Here is a 24529-nt window from a genome sequence, read left to right on the forward strand (position 1 = left end):
GCATGGCACAGCAGTCAGTGTTCGCGCGGCCGCAGCCATGAGTCGACTCGTGCGCACGTTACTGGTCATAGCGCTTGCGTGCGGCGCCGGCGCGGTCGTCGAAGATGTCATTGAAGTCATCCGCCTCGGCACTGACATAACCGGACAAGTCCTCGACAGTTGGGACGCTATCGGGCAGTTGAGTAACGCGACCGGTGGCGTGCAATTCCCGTACTTCAAACCCAAGGATCAGGTTGTGCTAACAAGACTACGGCATATATCGGGTCAGATACGAAAAGTGGAACATGCAATCGACAAAGTTGGCGCCATGACTTTCTACTTGGGCAAGAATCTGGGCCGGGGGACGGATCTCGAGTTGAGGCTGCACGAGATGACGGACTTGCTCAACCGGGTGTCGTCGGCGGACCGCAAGATGCGCGAGTACATGGGCTTGCAGCAGGAGTTGGAGAAGGTCACGCTACTGGACTTCGCCGAGTGGTGCGTGTCGCACGACCAAGGCGCACTGCCCGGCCTGCTGGAGCGCATCCACTCGCTGATAGTGCCGCCGCACAAGCATCTCTTGGGCCAAAGTTTACTAACGCTGCTACAGAAACGTTTTCAGGTTCGTATCCATCGCTGCCGTTGTTTTCTGATCGAGTACAAGTGTTTCTCTGTGATGAATTTTAGTTTCCCTTTCCAAACAAAATTTCAATGTCAATAACCGCGATAGTTTGTCCCAGTTACGACGGTGATAAGGGTCAACGACTCAGTTGACAGTGCGGTCAGTATTTTGACTATATTTAGCCGAATGATCTGTTCGGCAGTCCGGGAAGTGATCGTCACTGGTTCCGGCCCGCTGCCCAAACCACAGGTTACGTTCAATACTAATTATGGTTCACGAGCAACTCATTCGCATTAATCGAAATATCAGCCTTTTCGGCGGAGTATCTTTCAATGATATTTAAAAAAAGGGATAAATATAAATTTTATTGTATGCTAGCTCAGCACCAATTTGATTTAATATAAAGTGAATGTGCCAAAACAGTTTCTCTAGTTTCCTACGTTAGACAAGGAATTTGTGTGCAAAATGTCACTGTCCACCTACACGTGGTCTCTCTCCTTCCTACGTAATTATTTCTTATTAACAAAAAAAAAAGAATTTTTATACGAATTTCGAGTTATTACTTAATTGCCAGTTATTACTTAATATCCTTACAGAGTACACTGTAAGGATAATTAATCATTTTTTATAGTATTACTTATAAGTCATTAGTCAGCCAAGCAAAACTAATAATTTATATAGAGGAAACATTATGGACCTTAGGTACAAAAATAAATTTAATACTTTGTCGATTCGTGTCGTAAGAAGAAAGTGCCAAACAGACATTTTGTTAAATCATTACTAACCTTTTGTTAAGGCGGTACGTACATAATTTATGACAATTACTAGGGGTGGCTATCAGTCGTCTAATAAGGATATCCTGTCCCAAACAAAATCGTACAAATTATTACAATTTTATCCTGTCAGTGTAAATTGACTGCACTCAACACAATAAATATAGATAGTGTTAATAATAATTTATATCGACCAATCAGAGATTAATCGTTGCTATAGGTGACGGTGGTTAGAATTATGTCGGCCAGTTCAATCGCCCCATATACCGTAGTGATTAGTCATAAATTACGTAGCGTTTGTGTTCGCAAAGATTGAACAAGTACGTCTTCAATTTCTAGAGTGAAAAGTTTTTAAATACCACACTAAGGTCAACCACTGGTTTGACAACAAATTTCGGTAAAGCGGAAACGTATCTATAACTTAATAAGAAAATATAGATTCTTATTAGTATAAGACCTTTATTGTTTAACCTTTTCGATGTTGCTGATAATAATACTAGCTTTTGCCTGCGTCATATGTTTTCAATGTTCGGGATAAATAATTTCCCTGGATAAAAAGTCAGCGACATTACTTATGTTGCTAATGATTATAAAATACTAGTTTTTGCCTGCGGCTCCGCCCGCGTGATATTTTTAATGTTCGGGATAAAAAAATCACAGGTTAAAAAGGCAGCAACATTACTTTTTATCACTGAAAAATAAAATAAGTTATATAACAGTAAAGGCTTTGTGTATACGAACAATGTATTGTATACAATGATATTACTGTGGACAAGTTCAATGTCATGAAACGAGATCGTAATTTCCGGCATTGTTATTGTAATCCCGGCCGCACACAATACGATTTCCGTACGATTAAACGTATCAATACGAATCGTGTCGTTTCCATAAGCTCCGTTAAAACTGTTCGACACGTGCTAACAGAAACTGTTGCTGTTATTTACTGTCACATTACGAAGACATGAACACATTTTCTTTCCGTCAACTACAGAGTGGTTGTCAGCGGCCCTTTGATAGCGATATTAACCCGTGAGGTAGCTGAATGTTTGCCGGCAAACATTGACAGCTACGCGTGTGACGGAAAAATAACCTTATTATGTAGTATATATGTAGTATACCTAGTCTTGCCATAAATATTGTAATAAAGAAAAAAGAAAATTGTTAACTGCAAATAACATTTATTACTTTTACAGTGTGTCAGTTTAATACATAAATATAAAACAATTAAAAATATAAAAAGCTTATTCGAAGTGGTCTCCATTGGCTGCAATACAGTCCTTTAAACGATGAGGCCAGTTATCAATAGAAGCACGCACTCTTTCCATGGGAAAATTCTTCACTGCCAATCGTATAGATTGTTTTAGGGACTCAAATTATCATGGCGTTTAGAGCAAGCTGTACTCTCTAAAACTGACCACAAATCATAATCCAGCGGATTAAGATCGGGACTAGACGACGGCCAGTCTTCAGCTCTGATGAAGTCCGAAACGTTCGATTCCAACCAAGACTGCGTGGACCGAGCTTTATGACCCGGCGCCGAGTCTTGCTGGAAGGACCATACTTGGTTATTGAACATGGTGATGTTAAGGGGCTTAACTACCTTCTCAAGAATGGTATCTTGATACACTTGTGCCGATGTTTTGATACCTTTTTCACAAAAATATGGCTCAGTCACTCCTTCATAGCTAACACCCCACCAAACCATCACTGAAGTCGGATAATGTCCACGTTGCACTCTGTCGACTAATTGGGAAGCTTCCTTAGAGCTTTGAGCATAAATACGGTCATTTTGTTTGTTAAAATGTTGCTCAATTGTAAAAATTTTCTCATCCGTAAACAAAATTTTTCTGTGACCTCCCTTTGCGTACCGCTTCAGTAGTTGTTTCGATTTTACCACCCTATTCTTCTTTAAATTATCAGTTAAGAAATGGCCAGTGCGTCTCTTATAGGCTGCAAGTCCTAAGTCATCTTTTAAAATACGCGACATGGTTCTAGGTGCTATCTTCATTTCCCGAGATAAAATCTTTTGCTTTCGGACAGGATTTCTTCGAATTCTTTCCCTTACTGCTTTGACCACCTTTTTCGTACGAACACTACGTGGACGGCCAGATCTTTTCTGTCACAAACAGAGGAGGTCTCATTGTACCTATTAATAGCCCGGTACACAAACATTTTACTAATACCAAGTGTATGGAGAGTTTTAAAAATTGCATTTGGCTCCATACCTACTTTGTGTAATGCTATCACAGCGATTCGGTTCTCTTTATCACCCCACACCATTTTAATATCGCAAAATATTTTACAATGTATTGGCGCCAAAATGAGAAAACACAATGAACAATCGTATAAAAATGACAGATTCGAAATTCAAATGTAATATTTTTTTATAATTAAGTGTAACAGTATTTATGGCCAGACTAAGTATAAGGTTATAATCCCGTGACACACGCAAATGTCATGTAGCTGTCTTGGCTCGCCGGCGATTCACGAGAGACCAAGAGTTAATGGGCGTGAAATAAAGTCTATTTTTGTTAATATTTTTTTAAACCTCGATATTACATGGGTATTTCTAAAGTAACCTTCCTAATCTATACTATTATACAGCTGAATAGTTAGTTTGTTTAAATGCGCTAATCTCAGATACAAATGGTTAGAATTGAAAAATTCTTTTAGTGTTGGCTAACCCATTTATCGAGGAAGGCTATAAGGTATATAACTTCACACTATGACCCAAAGGAGCGGAGCATCAGTAAAAAAAATCTTATATTTTGACAGATAAAGTTGGTCAAGATGTATTTATGTCCTAAGAAACAAAGGCAGAAAACTCTTGAACAGGTTTGTATAAAAGTTAACACGCAGATCACGTCCTGTATTTATACATACGCTAGTCTACGCACGTTTCTATCAAAATGTACAAAACGAACAATATCTATTTATGTAGTTCAATCAACGCAAATCGCACGAATATTATTTTCCATATATATTTTTTCTGCAATACCAATGTAGTGTTCCGAGTGCAATAAATGTTTTATATCCATTATTATTGAAAACAACAATTTAGCGAAACACGTTTCTAATTGAGCACATTTCAGACTGCAAATCGATATGTCGGTCGTGTGCAGTCGAGGTTATACTAAAGAGGTGTTTAACTGCGACAGTTTAATGAAAAGCTTTACACGCGGCGAGTAAACTCCCCTACACGCATCCATCGCGAGACGTTGAACCCATCGTTGGCGGCTCGTGAGCTTCAACCCCACTGATAATACTGATATTCGGTAAATTGCAACATTTGTGGTGATTTCTCGTGAGACAGTAAGTATAGCGTATTTTGGCAACGGTATTAAAACTAAAACCAATTGTATACCCTATAGTAATCCTACTAAAGCGAATCTCATCAGCGAGCGGCATGCTCTTGTCGTCATTCAATTGCAGTAAAAAGGCAAAAACTACTGCATCAGTTTCGTTAAAACTTGAGAGCCAGATAGATGTAGTCCTGCGCAGCAGAAGTAGGTATAATAGTCGTTCCTACTCGGAATACATAAAAATAACAGAATGATAACTGTAGTGTTTTTATTACTTTAATGTCATCCAGTGGTCCAGTATGATCGCACTGAGGTTATAAACGAGTACCTGTGTTCGAATCGTAATCCTACTAAATATAATATAATACCGATTTTGCACCCTAATTGCTTGGGAATGAATTTACTTTGCCTTTTATAACATGTAAATATGCTCTTTGCATCTACAAAACTTCGTAAGGACTGACAAGATCTTATAAACATCAAAACCCATCTCTATTTAGAACATGGATGTTGCCTTTTATGGGTAAGCAAACAAAGAAACAGTTACCGAACGACAACCGCTATGCCTGAGTCATGGTTCGTGCAACTTTGATCCGTCTGGCAAAGTATTAACGCGTGTATACAATGACACGACGCGAACGATTCATTCACTGTATTGCCAAATTGAATGGGTTTTGGGTCATGTATTTTTTAAAAGTTCCGTACAAAAGGAAGCTTTATAGGATCAATTTTTGTTTGCCAGTCTGTCGGTAAAGACCCTTTTGCTCAAGAACGTACAAAGCTATTAAGTTGAAATGTATATCAAATACTCAGGACTACGGAGTCTTTTAGTAATAAAAAAAATCAAACTTGTAATACAACGCATAAACATGTGACTGTTTATGTGGCATATCTTGCGATTTCACAAGGGAATCAAAATCCATAGTATACTTTCCGCTGATCTAGAATCATGAATCGGACAAGAAGCAATGTCTAAATGTCACATGTAAAGAAAAAAATACTAAAAACCGTAAATATGTAAATACTTGAATAAAAGAAAGAACTTACTAACTTTCACTAGAATTTTGCGACATTCGTATATCAGCTATTCCTAAGAAACAATACATAGTTTTCAACATCTACTCAGATACCACATCACCTGCTTAGTAAAATCTATGATAAAACTTAACGCATAAATCACGATCATGACACCCAACGTGACCAGTGTAAAATGAACTTTATTATACTCCCCTCGTCGGTCAATTATCGCCTGTCCGACCGTATCTTGAACCAGAAGACATTTATAAACGTAAAATTTATCACCTCTATTTCCTCTGACTCATAGGTTAACTGACTTTTTATCCAGGCTCGGTGATAACTGCACTGCTTCTGGTGCCAAGTAAAGAATGCAGTGTAGTCCAATAAACGTAGGAATGGAAAAAGGGAAGGTAGGAATCGGGTTTTATAGACGCTTCCCACTAGTACCCTCTCAGCATAATTTTTGAGATACGCACAAAGTACTTAATAATATTCGATATACATTTTATTGTCGCCGCAGCAATTAAAGATATTTTTATATCGCCTAGTGCCCTTTATGGAATTTTATTCTTTTTATTGGGAAATCAATCAGAGACACCATTAAATACTTTATTATCTCGTGTCAATGTATCTCGAGTTTTATTGTCTCTACACATATACATATTATAAAACAAAGTCCCATTTTCTGTCTGTCTGTATGTTATCGATTTCCTCAAAATCTACTGAACGGATTTTTATGAAATTTGGTATGGAGATAGTTTAAGATCCTGGGAAGGTTATAGGCTACTTTATATCCCGGGAAAATATATAGCGGGACTTGTTATCCCGAAAAACTCCTTCACGCGGTCGAAGCCGCGAGCAAAAATATAAAAAAGAAAGCCGGTTAAAAATATAAAAAAGACTTAACAGTATCGCCGCATGTCTCACTCGTAGTTAGTGATCGCGTGTTATTTCCGGTGTTTTATTATAAACTATTTTTGTTTATCTAAAACGTCTAGCAAAGCTGTCACATAGTGCAGCAACGACACATTTTATGACTGATAAAGGGTTCAGATGAAGTGTATTTCCGCGTTGAGTATTTGTTTAATCGTTGTTATAATATTTAAAGATGTGCCTATCTTCGAGATCGACTCTGCAATCAACTGTTAGGCAAATAGCAAAATAATTACAGACATATATATATATATCCAATTATGTATTATACCAACTTTACTGACATTGAAAGGCAAAAGAAAAACAAAAGCAAAAAATGCTATTTACATTAAAAATTTAAACACGCTACAGATTAATGAGAGGTTTCCGATATCCAATGAATTTTATAGATCCAGCGCCGAGATTAAAGGCATCACATAAAACGATCTGGATTATTAAATTACCCCAATAAATAAACTTGTTCCGGGGGCAACGTTTGGGCGCTGAGACTTTTTATACACCTGTCCCGCCCTAGTACAATTTAAATAGTAAAACCTTACTAATATTTTTACATATGAACGTTTTTTGAAGAACTTTTGATGTTTATATATTCGTTGAAAGTAAATTCGGAAATCGTGGAAATGGAAGTTTTTTTTTGTTTATTGCTTTGAATGACGAGACGAGCTTGCCGTTCGCCCGATGGTAAGCGATACGATCGCCCTTACACAGTAGAACACAATCCAACCTTGAATTTCAAAGTATTGTTTGGTAGTCCATTGCGCTCGCCATCCTGAGACGTGAGATGCTAAGTCTCATTATGTCCAGTAGTTACACTGGCTACAATGTCCTTCAAACCGGAACACAACAGTGATTACACAGTGCTGCTTGGCGTCAGAAATGGGCATTGCGGTGGTACCTACCCAGGCGGAATCTCACATATTATGAAAGACCTACCACCAGTAAAAGTTTCATTGTATTCACTTTTGTATATACTCCTCTTTGTTATGAAGCCTTTGATATCGTTGACTAAGGGGGTCCAACACCTCGAGTAAGCCATTCCCGCTAATATGGTCTGATTTGGCATCCTGGGGATAAATCCATGCCGATGAAACCAAGCCCAATAGTTGATTAAAGTTTGAACGCGTTAATCTCTGTTGTTAGGTACTATCCGATTTTAGTCATAGGAAGCTACATTATCCCTCAGTGCTATGCTTATTACTGACTACTTGAAGCCAGTGGCCTAATAAGAGCCTAATGCTAGGGGCGAAACGCAGTCGAAACGAGCTTAATTGTCGTTAACAGCGTCAATTGACAGCTGTGTGTACCGAAACCCGGATCGTGTTCGGACATTAGCCGACTTAATCGGAAATGTGTCATGACACTTGCAGGTTATATTTTGAGTGTCGTATAGCAAAATTACGTTACATCTGAATGGTTAAGGATACCTATAGCATTGTAATGATGAAATTAATAAAAATAGAAGTATACAGTCCCGTTATAGATGCTAAAAAGCTTTTATTTCTCGCTCGACATGATATTTTATCCCCGAAGAAGCCAGGGATGCACCCACATAGCGCAGAGATATTTCTAACAAAATATGTTTTGGTGACCATTCAGCCTAACGCCTTACCGGGCACAAATTAATAATTAAAACGATACTGTTGGTCCTGAGAAACGAACTTCGAAATTCTGGGTACATATAATTAATATGCTGCCAAACTAAGCCAGGGAGGAGATTAATAAATTAAATAAAGAGATCAATAAAAAATATGTCATTTCAGTTGACTTTGCTTCTAATATAAAGGGGATACGAACGCCATCTGTAAGCGATGATGCAGGTTCCATTGCACTACACTTTCAAAGGGAAAAATATAGATGGCGCTCAAAAGCAATTAATTACTTAGAAACTTGTAAATAAAGGGCGGTTAATGTAATTTCATTAATTGTTCAATGTAAAACTATACAAAAAGCAAATCATATTGTTCCTAAAATAATGAATTATAGTACCTAATCCCTTAAGCACTAAATACGCATTTACAGCATTTCCAGCAAACCGGCTGATTAATGTTCCCTAGCTCCTCACGTGAAAGCAACTAAGGTAAATTTAGTTTCGTTTTCTGGAAGCATCATGGTGGGCCAATTTCTTCCCGCTCAAAGTTCGGCAAAGCATCCACAATTTCTTTTGTTTATAGGCGATGACCACCATTTGTCATTAGGTAACCTTCCTTCTCGCGTCTGCGAAAATACCTATGACTCACTACACTTAACGTTTTGCAAGCAATAAATAATATTCATACGTTTATGCAAAATCAGATAAGTTTTTTAGGTGTTTTATTGTCCGATGTCGGATATCGACTGTGTGAGTCATGTATTGCTAACGTTTCGATTTATACTTGCTCTGCTAGGACATAAGAGAGAGAGCGATCACAATTGTGGCGACCGCAGAGGTACGTTGTTTCATAGGTTGGTATGATAGGAGTGCGTGCTCAGTGTTTAACACATTTTGATTGCAACGTTTCCCGTTTATAAGTCCCATTGTACACTGTCCTTTACTAGGAATAAAAGCTGGCTATTGGTCCACGAAATGGTCTATGTGTCAAATTATTTCAAGTTTTACCTTTAGTTCTAACCATACATGTTCACAAACTTTCACATTAATATAACGCAAGGATGAAGTCGGATAATGAAGAAAGTGACGTAACAATGATTTGCTAACGTGGATAAATAACTGTTCTTGATAAAGGGGTCACTCGTTATAGTTAACAATGACACATAGCCGTAATAACTATACATTGATTGAGTTGCATAACTGTCACATATTTACATACACTATAATTAACTATTAAAATGCTAAAGGCGGCTGCGACCAATAACTAAGTTAGTGTAATTTCGCTTGCATAGATGAGAAAATGACGCATAATCCATAGCTTAGTTCATGATCTGCAACCATAGCAATCAGAATATGTTAATTATTATCAGACTACTAGAAACAGATGAGTGAAATCCATCAACGCGTCGACACGGACGTTTAATTCGCGTAATGTGATTGTCTCGTGAGGGACGCGAATGCATGCACGAGCACGCCCTCGAATTAACGGAGGGGAGCGAGCGATAAGGGGCGGATAATGGAGGGTGTCTCGCCGTCACTGAGATATAAGTTCTATCATATAGTATCCAGTACAGGGCATTGACCACTGAACTGCGATTTTAAGCGTCGTTGTAATATAAAAAGTTTAACAAAGTAAAGCAAAATGAATAATAATAATAATATCAGCCCTGTATTACATACTTGCCCACTGCTGAGCACGGGCCTCCTCTACTACTGAGAGGGATTAGGCCTAAGTCCAACACGCTCGCCTAGAGCGGATTGGTAGACTTCACACGCCATCGAAATTCCTATAGAGAACTTCTCAGAAAGAAAGAAAGAAAAGAAAAGCAAAATAAAGAATACAGATTAATTAATAAAAGTCAATTAAGGACATTTGAAAACCTATGGCCTACGTACTAAATTAAGAAATGTTAAAACAATCAATAAAATATCTCCATACACTTGAATAGAAACCAGTCGGGAACCGAACCGGTGTCAGTTGCCTCACAACCGGTACACTACAGACCAGTCTGTCGGTGACGTAATAGTCTGCGAGACTGAGCCGCGTGCCGTGTTCCGCTACACAAGGCACAATACAAACGCAAATACAGTATGTAATCCTGTTTCATGTTTCACGAAAAGTAACACCTGATGTGTTACGGCTTTGTAGATTTATAAACGGTTAGAACACTACGCATACGGAGCGAGCAGGCCACGACCAAATAGCATGACTTCAACTTTGAGTTCTGGCTACAGCAAAATGATTTCTTATGTTCAAGCGAGTGCTAGACACTAAAATAAAACTATTTTACGGATTTTATGTTATGATGTCGTCCTTAACGTCCTTTAGGTTTAAGATAGCTAGCGAAACGTGTTACACGTTTGCATATAATTGTAGATAGAGAAGGCCATGCTGCTATATGTTTTTTCAATTTCACTAATGACACACATTAGACGTGCGACTGTTGTCACACTGTATAACTGTTATATGTATACAGTGTGCGTTGAGCCAGTGACATCACGTAATTGTAATATCCGCCGCGCCGCGCCGGAACTGGCAACTTCTCGGTATTCTGTGTTGTTAACGTACACAGTGAAATTGTATCATTGACTTTGATAACCATAATATAGTAATTATTATTATTTTGGTTCTTATAACTACTTTGTAATACAACAGAAGGACCAGCAAGCGTCTCGCTTGATAACCGTCACAACCGCCCGTAAATATTAATAACGCTACCAGAAGTTTGAATTTACGAAGCACTACGTTGCACTGTGTTGCGCTTGTCCAACACTTAGTATGATAAGTCTCCTTGCTTGTTCTATCACACGTAAGTAAATCAGTCGTGTATCCGTCTATTTGGGCTTCTGAGACCGACCCGGTGACCGGGATCTCAATTAGGAGTAACACTAATTGCTGTCTTAATATACAGTTTATCAAATTAACTGTATTATTTATATCGTCTTGTATAGTAGAGGTATATGGGCTGTCGACCAGTAGTTCGTGGATTCGATTCCCAAATCTAGAAGAGTTTTAAAAGCGGGGAAGGTAATTAATTGATGTGTTTTACAGTCGCAAGTTATTTATTGACGTTCAAAATGATATCACAATATATTTTGCCACGACCTATGTCGCGAGGGGCTGAATTGTCACGTTACGAAGAAAACCCCAATGCACTATATGATCTTTGTCTACATTGAAGTATTATAACGTAAACTCATATACGGAAAAATCTCAAATCCCACCATGAGTCCTCGATGCGCCTGCGCAGAACACGACTTGAATATATCACACGTAATTTGCCAATACAAAATACGAGCGCACACGTTTCCGTATGCGCGTGTGTGAAACAAAACAAATCGTTGAACCGTTGTCGTCGGTCCCAGTGGCAACAAAAAGCCGAGCGTCGCACGCTCCCGAATGAGATAGGGTTGCAACTTGCCGAACATACTCGACGTAACGCTCGTCCGGACGCTGTACATCCCGGGCGTCAACGCTGGGTCGTATGACCGGTGAATATAAGTGCCCTCTATCATTGCAAGTCTATAGCTACATGGTTTCATAAAAAAGGGTTGCCAAAAATTACTTTTTGGCATAGTTGACAATAAATAAAAAGAGGTCGCATATTTAATTGCTGATACGTATGATAAATGGTTGTACCATTCGTAGGTATTTACATGTTTCTTTCTGATTCGGATACAATGTATCGAAAGTGTCTGTTTAAAACGCGATATATTAATTGTTTATACTTATGTGTTATATTTTGATTTTCAGTGTAGAAAAACTGCAAAGCTTTAAGTAATTTATGACTCTGCGAAAGCTCAAAAAATTGCGTTACTACTAAACAGTGTTCATTCTATTCATGGTACTCAACAATTAATATTTATAAAACTTGACAACCCTACGCTCCCGTGCGCGGGAGTCACCAGCTGACACCGAGCACCAAACTCTGAATAACAACTGGTGCAAAAATACCACAAAACAACCGTTAAGCTATATTAAACCTTATCGTAGTTGCAATAAATGTGTTTACCAGTGCATAGGAACACTTTGGACCCGTTAACAATAATGACCGAGAGAGCAGCTAGGCACGGAACGAATCGATGTCGATACACGGTCACATGGAGGAAAGTAATTTAATTAAGTAATTGAAGTTTACAGTGAACGGATATTGTATATTTTATGTAAAATAGAGAGGGAAAACGAATGGAAGTTACTTTATGTATTTCTATACTAGTGTGTGCTTAGAGACGATAGTTTTGCGTACTTTTTATACTATATATTATTGTATATGTTAAAATTTTAGTTAATTATAATGAATATAAATTAATGTGTTAATTTAAATTGCATTCGAATGTTAACGTTTTGCAAATTAGAATTAAAACATATACTTATAATGACAATTTTTTTAGTAGTAAATCAATAGTTTTTGGGAAATGTATAGATAAAATTACAATAATTCATCTATATTATATTGATATAAAACATCCTTACAATACAAAGAAAAATATTAAAAGACCATGACATCGATAAACAAGCGGCCAAGAAACAACGCCACGTACCAAAATGAGCACAGCATTTCCTTTCGGTTACGATAAACACTAATTAAGCGTAACAACGAGGACAAAATACGCAAACTCATTGATAATACAAAACAAACACGAAATTTGTTCATTGTGAGAAACGCGTCGGAGTTATTTGAATGTGTAGAGTATCGATAGCGCTGTAACCGACCAGCGCCTTCACTACACCGACCCCACTCGCCACGTACAGCCGGTCCCCTCGCCGCGTCCGTCAGTGTTACTCGGGCCGCGTCACAAACGGTACCATTACACTGCGCCACAATGAGATTCGCAGCGCTTATTGCGCTGTTCACGATTACGTCCGCCACGGAGCTATCACCGGTGGACAACGTTCGTGCCAAGTTTTACCTGCTGGAGCGCGATCTGTGGAAGAATGTGGTCGACCCTGCGTGGAGAGACAGCGGCCTCGGCGGGGACGTCGAACTCACAAAGGCCTTTGTCGGTTTGGACGATGAGATACAGGCCGTGCCGTACGCGCCTCAGCCGCAGCTGAGCTCCTGGATATGGAGCACGGCGCTGGAGAAGATGCACATCATCAACGGACTGTACAAGAGCTTCGTGGAGTTCGCGCGGCGGCAGGCGACTCCGGGCGCGGTGCCGGCGCCGACGCGCGATTGGCTCGACATGGCCGAGGCGATCCTCAAGGACCCCAGGTCGTCGGTGAGGTACGCGATGAAGAAGCTCGACGACCTGCTGGCCCATCTCGACAGAGCGCTGTTCTTCTCCGCTAAAGAGGTATTTGACGCGCAATACGCGAGTGGGATATATGTAACACCGTGTTTACATTAATCGGTTGACGTTACCGAGCTGTTTCTCAAACATTTCCATATATTTACAGTGAAAGTTACTTCCTTCTGTGCCTATGACACACCACACGGGACCGTGCGTTAACGTAGCCGCATTTCTACATTCAAACTGTTCATAAAGAAAGGTAGTCAGAAACGTACGCAAATATAGCAGCGTAGTAATAACTGTTAATTTTTTACAAATTGGGTGCGCTCGCGCGGCCGCCGTCCGGGGCGTTTACTTTGCTCCTAAAATTAGACCTTTTCAACGTTCCCCTTGCGATACCGTTAGGGACAAAGGATATTATTCTCGTTTTATGGTTCGATGACAGGCCTTTGTGTGACAACAAAAGAAGTAAAAACAACATTAGGGACCTAACAATCTCTGTATTTCACTCCAAATCCAAAAATTTTATGTTGAATTAATATCGTCCATCCATCAATCTGTCCGCGTCCTCGTGACACAGACCTTTCTATAGTTGTGCAGACCTTGATCTCTATAATGCAAAATAAACATTTCCCCCACGTGCTAGGCAAACGCAATGCTTAAACAATCATTTAATAAATCTTTATCGACTTATCAATATAGCTTCTAAATGTCCTGTTTCTTGCCCAATAAAATATCTTCCCACTCCAATGTGTGATCAGACCGTAAATTTTTCAAAGAAGTCATCCAAATGTCTTTGCTTCGTATAACAATCTAGCCCGTTTTCAATACTCTGTAAAGAATCTGGTGCCGTGCAAACCGTATGAGGATATCCTACACAGCCTGTAAACTCCATATGTAGAGAAATAACGTAGATGTATAAAACAATAACAATACCGATACAACGATTGATAAGGTATAATTTATATAAATATTTCTGACCTGCCTCTCGCGGGTTTCATATATTATATGACTAGCTTTTGCCCGCGGCTCCGCCCGCGTTATAAAGTTTTTCAGGCTAAAGTTTTCTATTAAGTGAAACATTCCCGTCATACATCATTGTTGCATAACTTTAACCGTTTACGCAGCGCAGGCAACGGAAGCTCTCATAATTCATAATTTTCCCCGTTTTTGCAACATGTTTCATTACTGCTCCGCTCCTATTGAATATAGCGTGATGATATATAGCCTATAGCACTTCACGAACAAAGGGCTATCCAACGTAAAAAGAATTTTTCAGTTTGGACCGGTAGTTCCTGAGATTAGCCATTACTGCCCCGCTCCTATTGGGTATAGCGTGATGATATATAGCCTATAGCACTCCACGAACAAAGGGCTATCCAACGTAAAAGAATTTTTCAGTTTGGACCGGTAGTTCCTGAGATTAGCCATTACTGCCCCGCTCCTATTGGGTATAGCGTGATGATATATAGCCTATAGCACTCCACGAACAAAGGGCTATCCAACGCAAAAGAATTTTTCAGTTTGGACCGGTAGTTCCTGAGATTAGCTATTACTGCCCCGCTCCTATTGGGTATAGCGTGATGATATATAGCCTATAGCACTCCACGAACAAAGGGCTATCCAACGCAAAAAGAATTTTTCAGTTTGGACCGGTAGTTCCTGAGATTAGCGCGTTCAAACAAACAAACAAACAAACAAACAAACAAACAAACAAACTCTTCAGCTTTATATAATAGTATAGATAATATGCAGCAAAACAACATTACTTTTTATGAGTTTGTTACAATAACAATTTCAGACACACACAAAAATCTGACCCTTAAGATACCTACATGTTTTGTATCGTTTCTTCTATTTTATTCGGTTGTAATACTCAGACCCACAATAATAATCTTCAAGTGTCTCTCCATGGATATTAATCATAAAAATCGAAATAGTAGTAAACAACAGTTCTCAGCATCTCAGGTTCACAACAGACATGGCCTAGTGTTATAAATGCGCATGTGCGTGCAGCACGAAGTGCTAAAAGTTATCCACCTCTTGCACAATCGGGTTTTATGTTAAAATAGATAATTTCGATATAATTGAATGACGAGACTAGCAAGTCCCTCGCATTCACCGTATCTCCATATTAGTAGTTTCAGAAAAGTCTTCGCCACTGACGCACCGAACCATTTTCTATATGTATTGTAATTATGATATTTGTTATGGAATTCAACAGTCCGTATACACTGCTTAACGGACAAGGGAAATGAACAAACCGGTGGTACCTAAAGCATTAGCTTATTCTGTGGTACCGCTGCACACACATATCTACCGCTGAGTATCATGAAGTCAGGCATGACATTAGTCAGTATGTTTACTGGAAGCGACCGGATACTGTTTCACCACAAAATATATCTAATGTGGAATGCCCGACGTACTTAAAACAAATAAGTTGGACAATTGAGGAAAAAAATCGTATAGAGAGCACAAAACCTTTTTACACAAGTATCCTTGAAACAGTAGGCAAAGGCAGAAACTACATCTGCGATCAAGTTTTCCTTTGGAACAGGGATATATTATGGCCCACTCGATTACAGTATTCTTGGCAATGGATATATGACGGGTCTTTATTAAAAACTTGATGCTTAGATAGGTTAAATACTTCAGCGGCCTCTTAATCAAATTACGCAGCCATCTACCCAAAATCTAAATAATATTGCAGAAATAAAAGTCAAAGATGCTCATATGTTTGTTAAAAATTAACACATAAACGAATACTTTAATATTACACAGACCAAACGCCATATTTATAAACCGGTAAAGACCCATTATTTATACAGACGGAGTCGCAAACAGAAGCTAGTTATAATACTAGCATGATGAACAATTGTTACGCGATATTACACGGACAAAAGTAACATGATTATTACGTTACAAATTCGTATCAATTAGGTGAATCAGAATGTTCAGTATGACACGCGTTGTGCGTATTTCCACGTACTGTTATCGTCAGATGCAGCTGAGAATGCTCATTATTAACATTGTGATCGGCAAAACAATAACACTCTTTTATTGTTATAATGAGTAGACAATGTAAACAAACGTAAAATTTTAATTAATGTTTTACAGTTTGAAGAGAATTGAGATCCACGTGCATTCAAAGTTATCCAAATGTGCCATGAATGGGGATAAGGACTTAGTAGGATTGTCAATTGCTATGGTCTATACGTAGTGTATTATAAACTTACTAATTGGTCTTTCAGTTGTTCAAGAAAGTATCAAAAACGATGATCAAGAGTTGATGGAATTTAAAACATCGTATGCATGCAATGTCAAACCCAGACTGTTCACAAAACGTCTCGTAGATAACAGTGCAAAGGAAACGCTCGTATTCTGATTTGAGTGCCGTTAGCAATACGATAAATATGTTTAGACTACAGAAACGATGATTGTCCTCATTGTCACGAACTTACGTACACCATGATGCAAATATAAAATTGTTTGGTTATTACTCATCGTAATATCACTGACTATGTGTAAGTTTTGTTCTTTAAAATGTTTGTAAAAGGATTTCCATGAAGCATCGCGGTTCACGATATTTACGAATAAAGTACTTGAGACCTGATATGTGATAAAACTTCGGAAATGTATATAAATTTGTTTATGATAACAACAGTTTATGTATATGAACAATACTATAGTTTGTGGACGCGTTACCGAATAATTGAGGGGTGTTGGATTGCTGATGTCTCCGACAATCCTCCCAAAGGTCTGATGGCGATCTACATAAATTCGGCTTAATAACATAACAGACGATGAACTATCCTCCAGAAATTATAAAAATCCTACATCCTCTTCCATAATCAATCAGCCAATCCAAAATACTTCGCAAATATAACTCATTCCCCCTAATTATTTCCAGGACGAGGCCTCGGAAACATGCACGGCTGCCATGTCTCCACACCAGCTCATCTTCGATATCTACAACACGGTCGCGCTCACCGAGATCAAGGGTTACGCCATGATGCAATTTTCATGGATGCTGCTCAGGATATACGGGAAAGGTAACGCCAGATACTCAGTATCGATAATTCATTTAGTTATGGGCGGCGGTGGTCATTTACCATCAGACGTACCATTAGCTTATGTGTGTCCCCTACTAAAGAAATAATAAGTGTCATAATAGCACCAAACGAAAAGTGTTAACGCCGGTCAGCGAATTAATTCCAACTGGAAACGAAACAAGAGGCTAGATTGGGACTATAATAGTAGACGGTAAATAGGTCATTGTTACAGAGGCGCGGACGTCACGCGTGTCGTTATAATTAGATAAAACCTGTTTAATTGCACAGTTGAATGTATGATGGCTGCAGACTAGTATGATAATCGTGTACATTAGCTTAGGAGTGAATAATAATGTAAAATGCATGTAAGAGACGAGTATAACACTGAGTTGAGACTTGAGACCAAGTATCATACTTTTTATATGAGCCTAGCAAAATAATCCTAATGCACTAGGTATCACATTCTTATCCATCTACCCTTATACCTATGCAGACGTGAAGTTACATAATTTCTTTATGTGAGTATCGGTAATTTTAATTGCTTCATAGTTTTGGACATAATTCTTGATAACAAACTTTCCTTCTAGTTTGATATTAACATTCATATATTATAAGGAAATTTTATCTTTGTTAGGCTAAAATAAGTTACGAAAATTAAACTCTGAATAAAGTACCTACCGATGCTTAAAATAGCGCCAATAACATAATTTAGGTATATATTTAACAAAACAATATTATTATATATTTATATACCTATATATTTATAATGATAATTTAATATCATTGCATTTACATCACCGAACTCGAGGATATAAAACTGTTTAATGCAACATCAAAACCGCAAGCAAAGCGATAAAATACGCTAATTAATAATGCTATTATTGGAGTTAGTTACTTATGAGCAAAATTGTTTGTTTAGGACAATGCAAACAAAGGAATGCAATAAAAGCCGTATAAACTTTTGTCATTGATGAATAGACGTGTGCCACAAATTATACTCTAAGTTATAATAATATTAAAATTGCCTTATGTCCTGATTATTAGGGAGTAAATTACTGACTCAAATATTCACATATAAAGTCATGAGTGTAGATAACAGGCTCGTCGATTGCAGCGCTACTTAGATTGTCTAGTTAATGTAACTTATTAAACCTGAATATGTACCGCATATTATCATCAAAAAACTGTAATTAAAAACTACAGCAAATGTCGACACGGTTTTTTCTACCGTCAGCTCATAATTAAAATAAAGCATTATTCAGCACGTTTGAAAGAAAATTGAAATGCGTACACAAATTTTAACCTTAGCGCAATGTGACAAGCTAGATATTTATGTACAAAGCACTTTATAGACAAAAGAATAGCAAGGCCAGATGTGGGGCATCTGTTAAACTGAAACGTAAAAATAATTCGCTTTGTAGTAAAATACAAATTGAGTGAACATTTAAAAAGCAGTACGACTAGTGACCAAGCAAAACATCGTGAACTAATGAGGCTTCGCCACTTGACCTGACCTTCCGTTCGTAAATGTAGCGCATATTGATTCAGCTGCTAGGTACACTTTCATATGATATCTGGGAACACAATGACTAAAAATTTATCGATAAAAAGTTTCTCAAAAAGATATAGAATTTTAATTTGCACAAATCTAGACAAACAAGCCTTAAATACCGGTTTCCAAAAATGCCAGTTCTTTAATAGCTATTGTTTTAAGGAAGCTAATCAAATTAATTATTTAGGTATACAAATTAGTGTGTAACATTAATTTTGTTAAGATTACGGATTAATAAGGCGTTGAAACATAAACTATTAAGTTGTTCAAAACCTAGAAAAGACTGTAAAAGGAATAAAAACATGATTTCCAGGTAACTTCACGCAAGAGGCGAGTTTGACGAGGCAGAGGTACAGCCAGAGGACCGCGCAGGCCGCAGCAGTCGCCAAGAGTGCGCTATCCGAAGCCAGTCGCGATCTGTACATGTGCGATCCGCCTATGCATATTGAAGGTACGTTCTGCCAGCAGACGTTGATGATAATGTTGTTGTTTCAAAAGTGTTCAATATTCTATATAGACAATTGTAAATGTTATCAAACGCGTGTAATAGTAATACCCTCTGTACTGATACCCTAAAGCTGATGGACCTTCTTTGATGAATATTATATTTATATAGCGTTGTAACGTTAGTCAGGGAATCATTGTTTTTCACGTATCCCCAGAGGAGCTAGAATGAGCCAGGACTATGAATCATATAGCATCTCCTACACTGCGTCTACACTGCGTCCTGAAATATTAAACACAACTCACGCCCAATAACGATAAAACAACCAATCAAATCCTACAATTTTCAGGATCTACGTACGAGCAAGTGACACGACTACTGCAGGGCTACGTGGAGAACGAAGTAGATATGAACACGGATGGTACATGCAAGGAGAACTGCGCTCACTACACGCTGGCAGAGAAACACGGCTGCTACATGGATCAGTTCTGCGCGAAGCAGACACCATGTAGGGGCAGGATCATCGATTGTCAGTACCTAGACTCGGACATGTGGGTGTGCCCGGCGGTAAGTACTAATTATACATTTTATCGTCAAGAGTGTTCCGCCTCCTGGTGTGATAGGAGGCGAGCGTATCGCCATATTTGACACAAATTCTAGACTCCGGGCTGATAGTGAACAGAATAACCCAAATATCACTTTGCCTGATCTGGAATTCGAACTCGGGTTCTTAGAGAACTGCTCGTATTGCGCACGTAGTACAACTACGCTACCAAGGCAGTAAATTTAATAGATAAAGAATAAAAACACATTTTTCCTATGACGCTCAATAACAATTCTGGCAATGCAAACTGAAATTATTTACGTATTTCCAAATTGCAGAGTCGCAATAGCAACAGGCGTTACGAATGGATCGAATACGAAAACGGACGTAAATTGGGCAATGTTGGAAGCTGCTCGCGCGGCACTACCAAGGTGATTATCATGAACGTTCAACTTTGTAATTCCGATAGATTATAATGTACCAAACGTGTCACAATCATTCACATTCATACAATTTATTGGTGCAAACAATTGGAACAAACATTCAAACATAAGCTTTGATAACTCCGGAGTGATTTGCGGTCGAGTTTATCTCACATGACCTAACATGTGACCAAGGTTCACATATTACTGAACGTGTTTGTATACTCGACCACGAGACTAAACGGAACTTTAACTACTACGCCTTATAATTACGTTTCCCTTATCCGATATGATAATAATAGAGTATTTAAATTAAGTCATAGACAAACATTTCACGTTAAGCATTAAATTTCTTGATTAGCATCTCACTAATATTCAACGACGAAGAAGCAAGAGATTTTACCCAAATTAAGTCTTTTGGGTTGACTGCTCCCATTATGAATGGCGAGAAGGATTCGCCAATTTGTCTTCTGCAATATGAATGTGACGCAAGAGTTTCTCCAGGTGGACTCGTGGTGGCGTTGGTTGTTCTGGCACTGTTCGTACTGCATGTGTCTGTGTGACGACGCCACTGACTCAGACCGATACTTCAGCCTGTGGGATGCCACGTCCGACGTGAAGAAGAACAAGTTAGCCATTTGTTTCTAGGACACCCGCACACTCGGCTTGTAGGCTGTTTATTTTAAGAGTTGCGCTGCATGATGTATCTGAGAAAGTGACTGTATGGCTTCCAGTGCGTGTGATATGATTGAATTTGTTTGTTAAGTTTACACAATGCCAACAAAATAAGAGGCTTTCAGATGTATATGACCTTCCCAAAGAGGCATTCCATGCACATTCAAGAAAAATTGTAATAAAGAGGGAATAATATAATTTTTTAATTATATTTATGTTATTACTTCAAAGGTGGACTCCTGGTGGAGATGGAACCTTCTACACTGCTCGTATTGCTTTTGTCTGTGCGAAGACGATGTCAACAGTTCTGAGCGCTTTTTCAGCATGAAAGAAGCGACGGCTGATATATCCAACAACAAGTCAGTACCTCACGGGACAAAGGGCTCACTGACTAATTGTAAATGTTGAGGTCTTAGAGCCTGGTGCGGCTGCCATTTTACAAAACTTCATCGTAACATTTTGGGATATTAAAATAATCTTGAAAAATTGTTACGATATTCCATTGCATGTGCTTTTTATAGATTCTTGTAGTTTACTTAATTCAAAAGTTGCATGGGGTTGCATTCGCGCTATTGTAAATCACGGTCTGCTTTTTGTAGAGGGATAGACTATCCACTTAGTAATAAATATGCTGAATCAAAGCCAAAGTGCTCATAGCATGGGTGTGCGGGTGTTCACATTAACAAAATTGTCAAACCGCTTTTGCTAATAACTGTGATAAATTCTAGGGTAGTGACTGGCTTACGTCTTTTGAAAATCGGAAGAGTGTTCCATTTACAAGTACATGAGGGAACGCTGAAGGAGCGCGGTACGGTGGAGCCATCAGGCTGGGTGCCGGTGAACAAATTCGATCCTAATGACCCTGGCATGATGGACGGGATCGACTACCACACGCTGACTTACGAGAAACGAGCCATTGATCTGGATGAACTAGATTCGCCCGAAGGACACGTGCTGACCGGAGTCAGGTACGGGAAAGTTCAATATATTTTGTAAAAACGACATTCTAATCAATCAAGCTGTATTCATTGTCCTTACATGTTTAAAATCGGAAACAATTATCTGATCCAGCTATTTTTTGGATTATAACCATGAAAAGTGGAGCCATAGACTGATAGAAATAACCCACTCTTAGTTACTAATCTTAATCACGTTGCAGATTCCGCGTAATCGGCGCTCACTTGCACTTCGAAATCCGTTCAACGCCATTCAATTACACGACGGGACGTCTTTCGCCCAGTAAAAGTCAGTGGGTCAGCAACGACAACACCGAGGGATCAGACACCCCAAGGTTCGTCTGCAGGATGCATAACAACTGCCAGAACCATTCACATCTCACTGGTTAAAGATTTTTTTTTTCTGTAAACCGGTACAGAAGTCATTTGACTTCTTACTAATATTATAAATGCAAGTTTGGGAAAATTTTTGGTTGTTCGTTAGAAGTAAACGCAGAAATAACGGTATCTTTGATCTCATATCATGGTGCTATAAATCGCTTGTGTTAAGGACTTTTGAGGCGGTAAAGGCGGTTTTAGTTTAATGAGCGATGTGAGCGAATAATTTCCAACATAAATATATTCTCGTCATTTTCAGATCTAAATTGGAGTTAAAGACGCCAGATCTGCCCACGCGCAGTCACACGCGGATGGAGGTGGACTCCAACCACGACCAGTACGTGGAGTTCACGCACTCCGACTTCGACGCGGACGCCGCGCAGAGCACCGTGCCCTTCATAGACGTGCAGCCGGTGCTGCCAAGCAAGGGTGAGCCTTTTAAAATTTTGGACACCGCATTAATGACGTGGGACGGTTAATATTAAAAGTAGCAATCTGTCATATGGGTTAACAGATGGAAAATTACTACAGGCCACGAGTATTCTCAATGTTCGAGAGACTGTGGTTTATTCCGAACCTTTCATTAAACAGGGATAATGCAAATCTGTCTATTCAAAAAAAATTCAGTGGGTCAAAAAACTCTCATCGCTAATAAACAATGTCATGGCATGGTTTTACCTTATATATGGACTCACGACTATTTAAAGCTGAACTTTTCTCCTAATCATTGGCTTAGCAACGTATTTTCTCTAGGGGATAGCTAGAGTAAGCAAAAAAAAGGCCGCCGAATTTATTTAAACGCCCGCATCGCGCGACGGTCCTGTAAGCGCAAAGCTTTTTCTAGTTTGGGCAGTTTATATGGTGGTCACGCACCATCTTAGCCCTCAAGCCACGCCCATGCCTGTAATATTTTTTTGATACAGGCGCTGCCCTCGCTACTGGCGCGGGAGTGATCCATCGGGGCGCACCCAGCTCAGGCGGGTTCATCGCGCTGAAGCTCAGGAGCTACAACAACGCGAGGCACGTCAAGGCGGAACCACCACCGGCAGACTTCACCGAGGAGAAAGATGACGCGGCGGACTTCGTCTTACCAGTCGTCAACAATTAGAATAGTCATTAATGAAACAGTGATATAGATGTAACCACAGGTTGTCTCCAATAGAAACAAAGTTAAGAGAGGCTTTGACCAAGAATAAAATGATAGTTAAGAACCATTATAGCGGACGATCGTAGACTCGCGTAGAGTGCGCGACGGTGCGTTTTCACGATGTACCTATTGGAGGTAGTCTATGGATGTAATAAAAATGGACCTTGCAAGTGTGCGTCAATTATTTTTATTTAAATTGAGATAAAAAATCTTGACGTCTCATTTCATGTCCATTGTAAGTAGTTTCATACGAGCCGAGGAAACAAAAAAAGGACAAAAGTATTTTGGTTAAAATGAGGCTTGTCCAAACTTTAATATTGTGTTGATTCAACTCATTATTAGTGACCTGAATGTAATGTAATTTTTTTGTATTGATTTGGTATGTACTGTAACTTAATGTAATAAATTGATGTTTTATGCGAAAGTATCATGAAGCATGAACCGGTGTTTGTTTTTTAGTTTAGGCTTAGGCGCAAATAATAAATGCATTATCAATCTTTATAATTTGTTTTTCAAATTAGCACCTATTTCACTGTCCACCCCCGGTATAACAAACCCGAATTACACACTCACTTTTTGCCAAGTGTTTTCCGTCCCATAATGTGAATGGGGGTGAGCCTATCGCTATATCGGGCACAAATTCCAGACTCCGGGCTGATACTGAGTAGAAAAACCCAAATATCACTTTTCCCGACCCGGAATTCGAACTCAGGACCTCAGAGCGCTGCCGTACCGCGCATGCAGTACAACTGCGCCATCGACGTCAAGAAGTCAGTTAATTTTATTTTAAAAACCCGAATTATATTTTAAAATAAGGGACTGTGAACGAGTCAGTCACGTGAGTTCACATACACTAGAGACTTTCCCGCCCTCACACCCACCACTACAACTCCTGTAAGCCAGGATCAG

The 24529-nt window shown here is 39.0% G+C and overlaps 2 protein-coding genes across 4 annotated transcripts in view; one reads left to right on the forward strand and one right to left on the reverse strand.

The window, feature by feature from the left end:
* The window catches only part of LOC115452559 (E3 ubiquitin-protein ligase Ubr3), a 108276-nt gene that overhangs the window by 14482 nt on the left and 69265 nt on the right, over positions 1–24529 (reverse strand). The window lies entirely within an intron of this gene.
* On the forward strand, positions 8–24121 carry LOC115442913. 3 transcript variants are annotated; one of them, XM_037438431.1, is made up of 10 exons: positions 8–601; positions 17360–17501; positions 19367–19504; positions 19848–20065; positions 20381–20473; positions 21371–21498; positions 21868–22107; positions 22299–22430; positions 22733–22902; positions 23397–24121. In XM_037438431.1, the coding sequence occupies exons 1-10, from the start codon at positions 38–40 to the stop codon at positions 23579–23581; spliced, it is 2010 nt and encodes a 669-aa protein (XP_037294328.1). In that variant the 5' UTR covers positions 8–37; the 3' UTR covers positions 23582–24121. The 3 variants fall into 3 exon arrangements, with proteins under 3 accessions (XP_037294328.1, XP_037294329.1, XP_037294330.1); XM_037438432.1 differs by lacking the exon at positions 21371–21498 and adding an exon at positions 20969–21093 and having other exon boundaries at positions 9–601; XM_037438433.1 differs by lacking the exon at positions 8–601 and adding an exon at positions 13024–13512.

Source organism: Manduca sexta, chromosome 14 (genome assembly GCF_014839805.1).
Source record: "Manduca sexta isolate Smith_Timp_Sample1 chromosome 14, JHU_Msex_v1.0, whole genome shotgun sequence".
NCBI lineage: Eukaryota > Metazoa > Arthropoda > Insecta > Lepidoptera > Sphingidae > Manduca > Manduca sexta.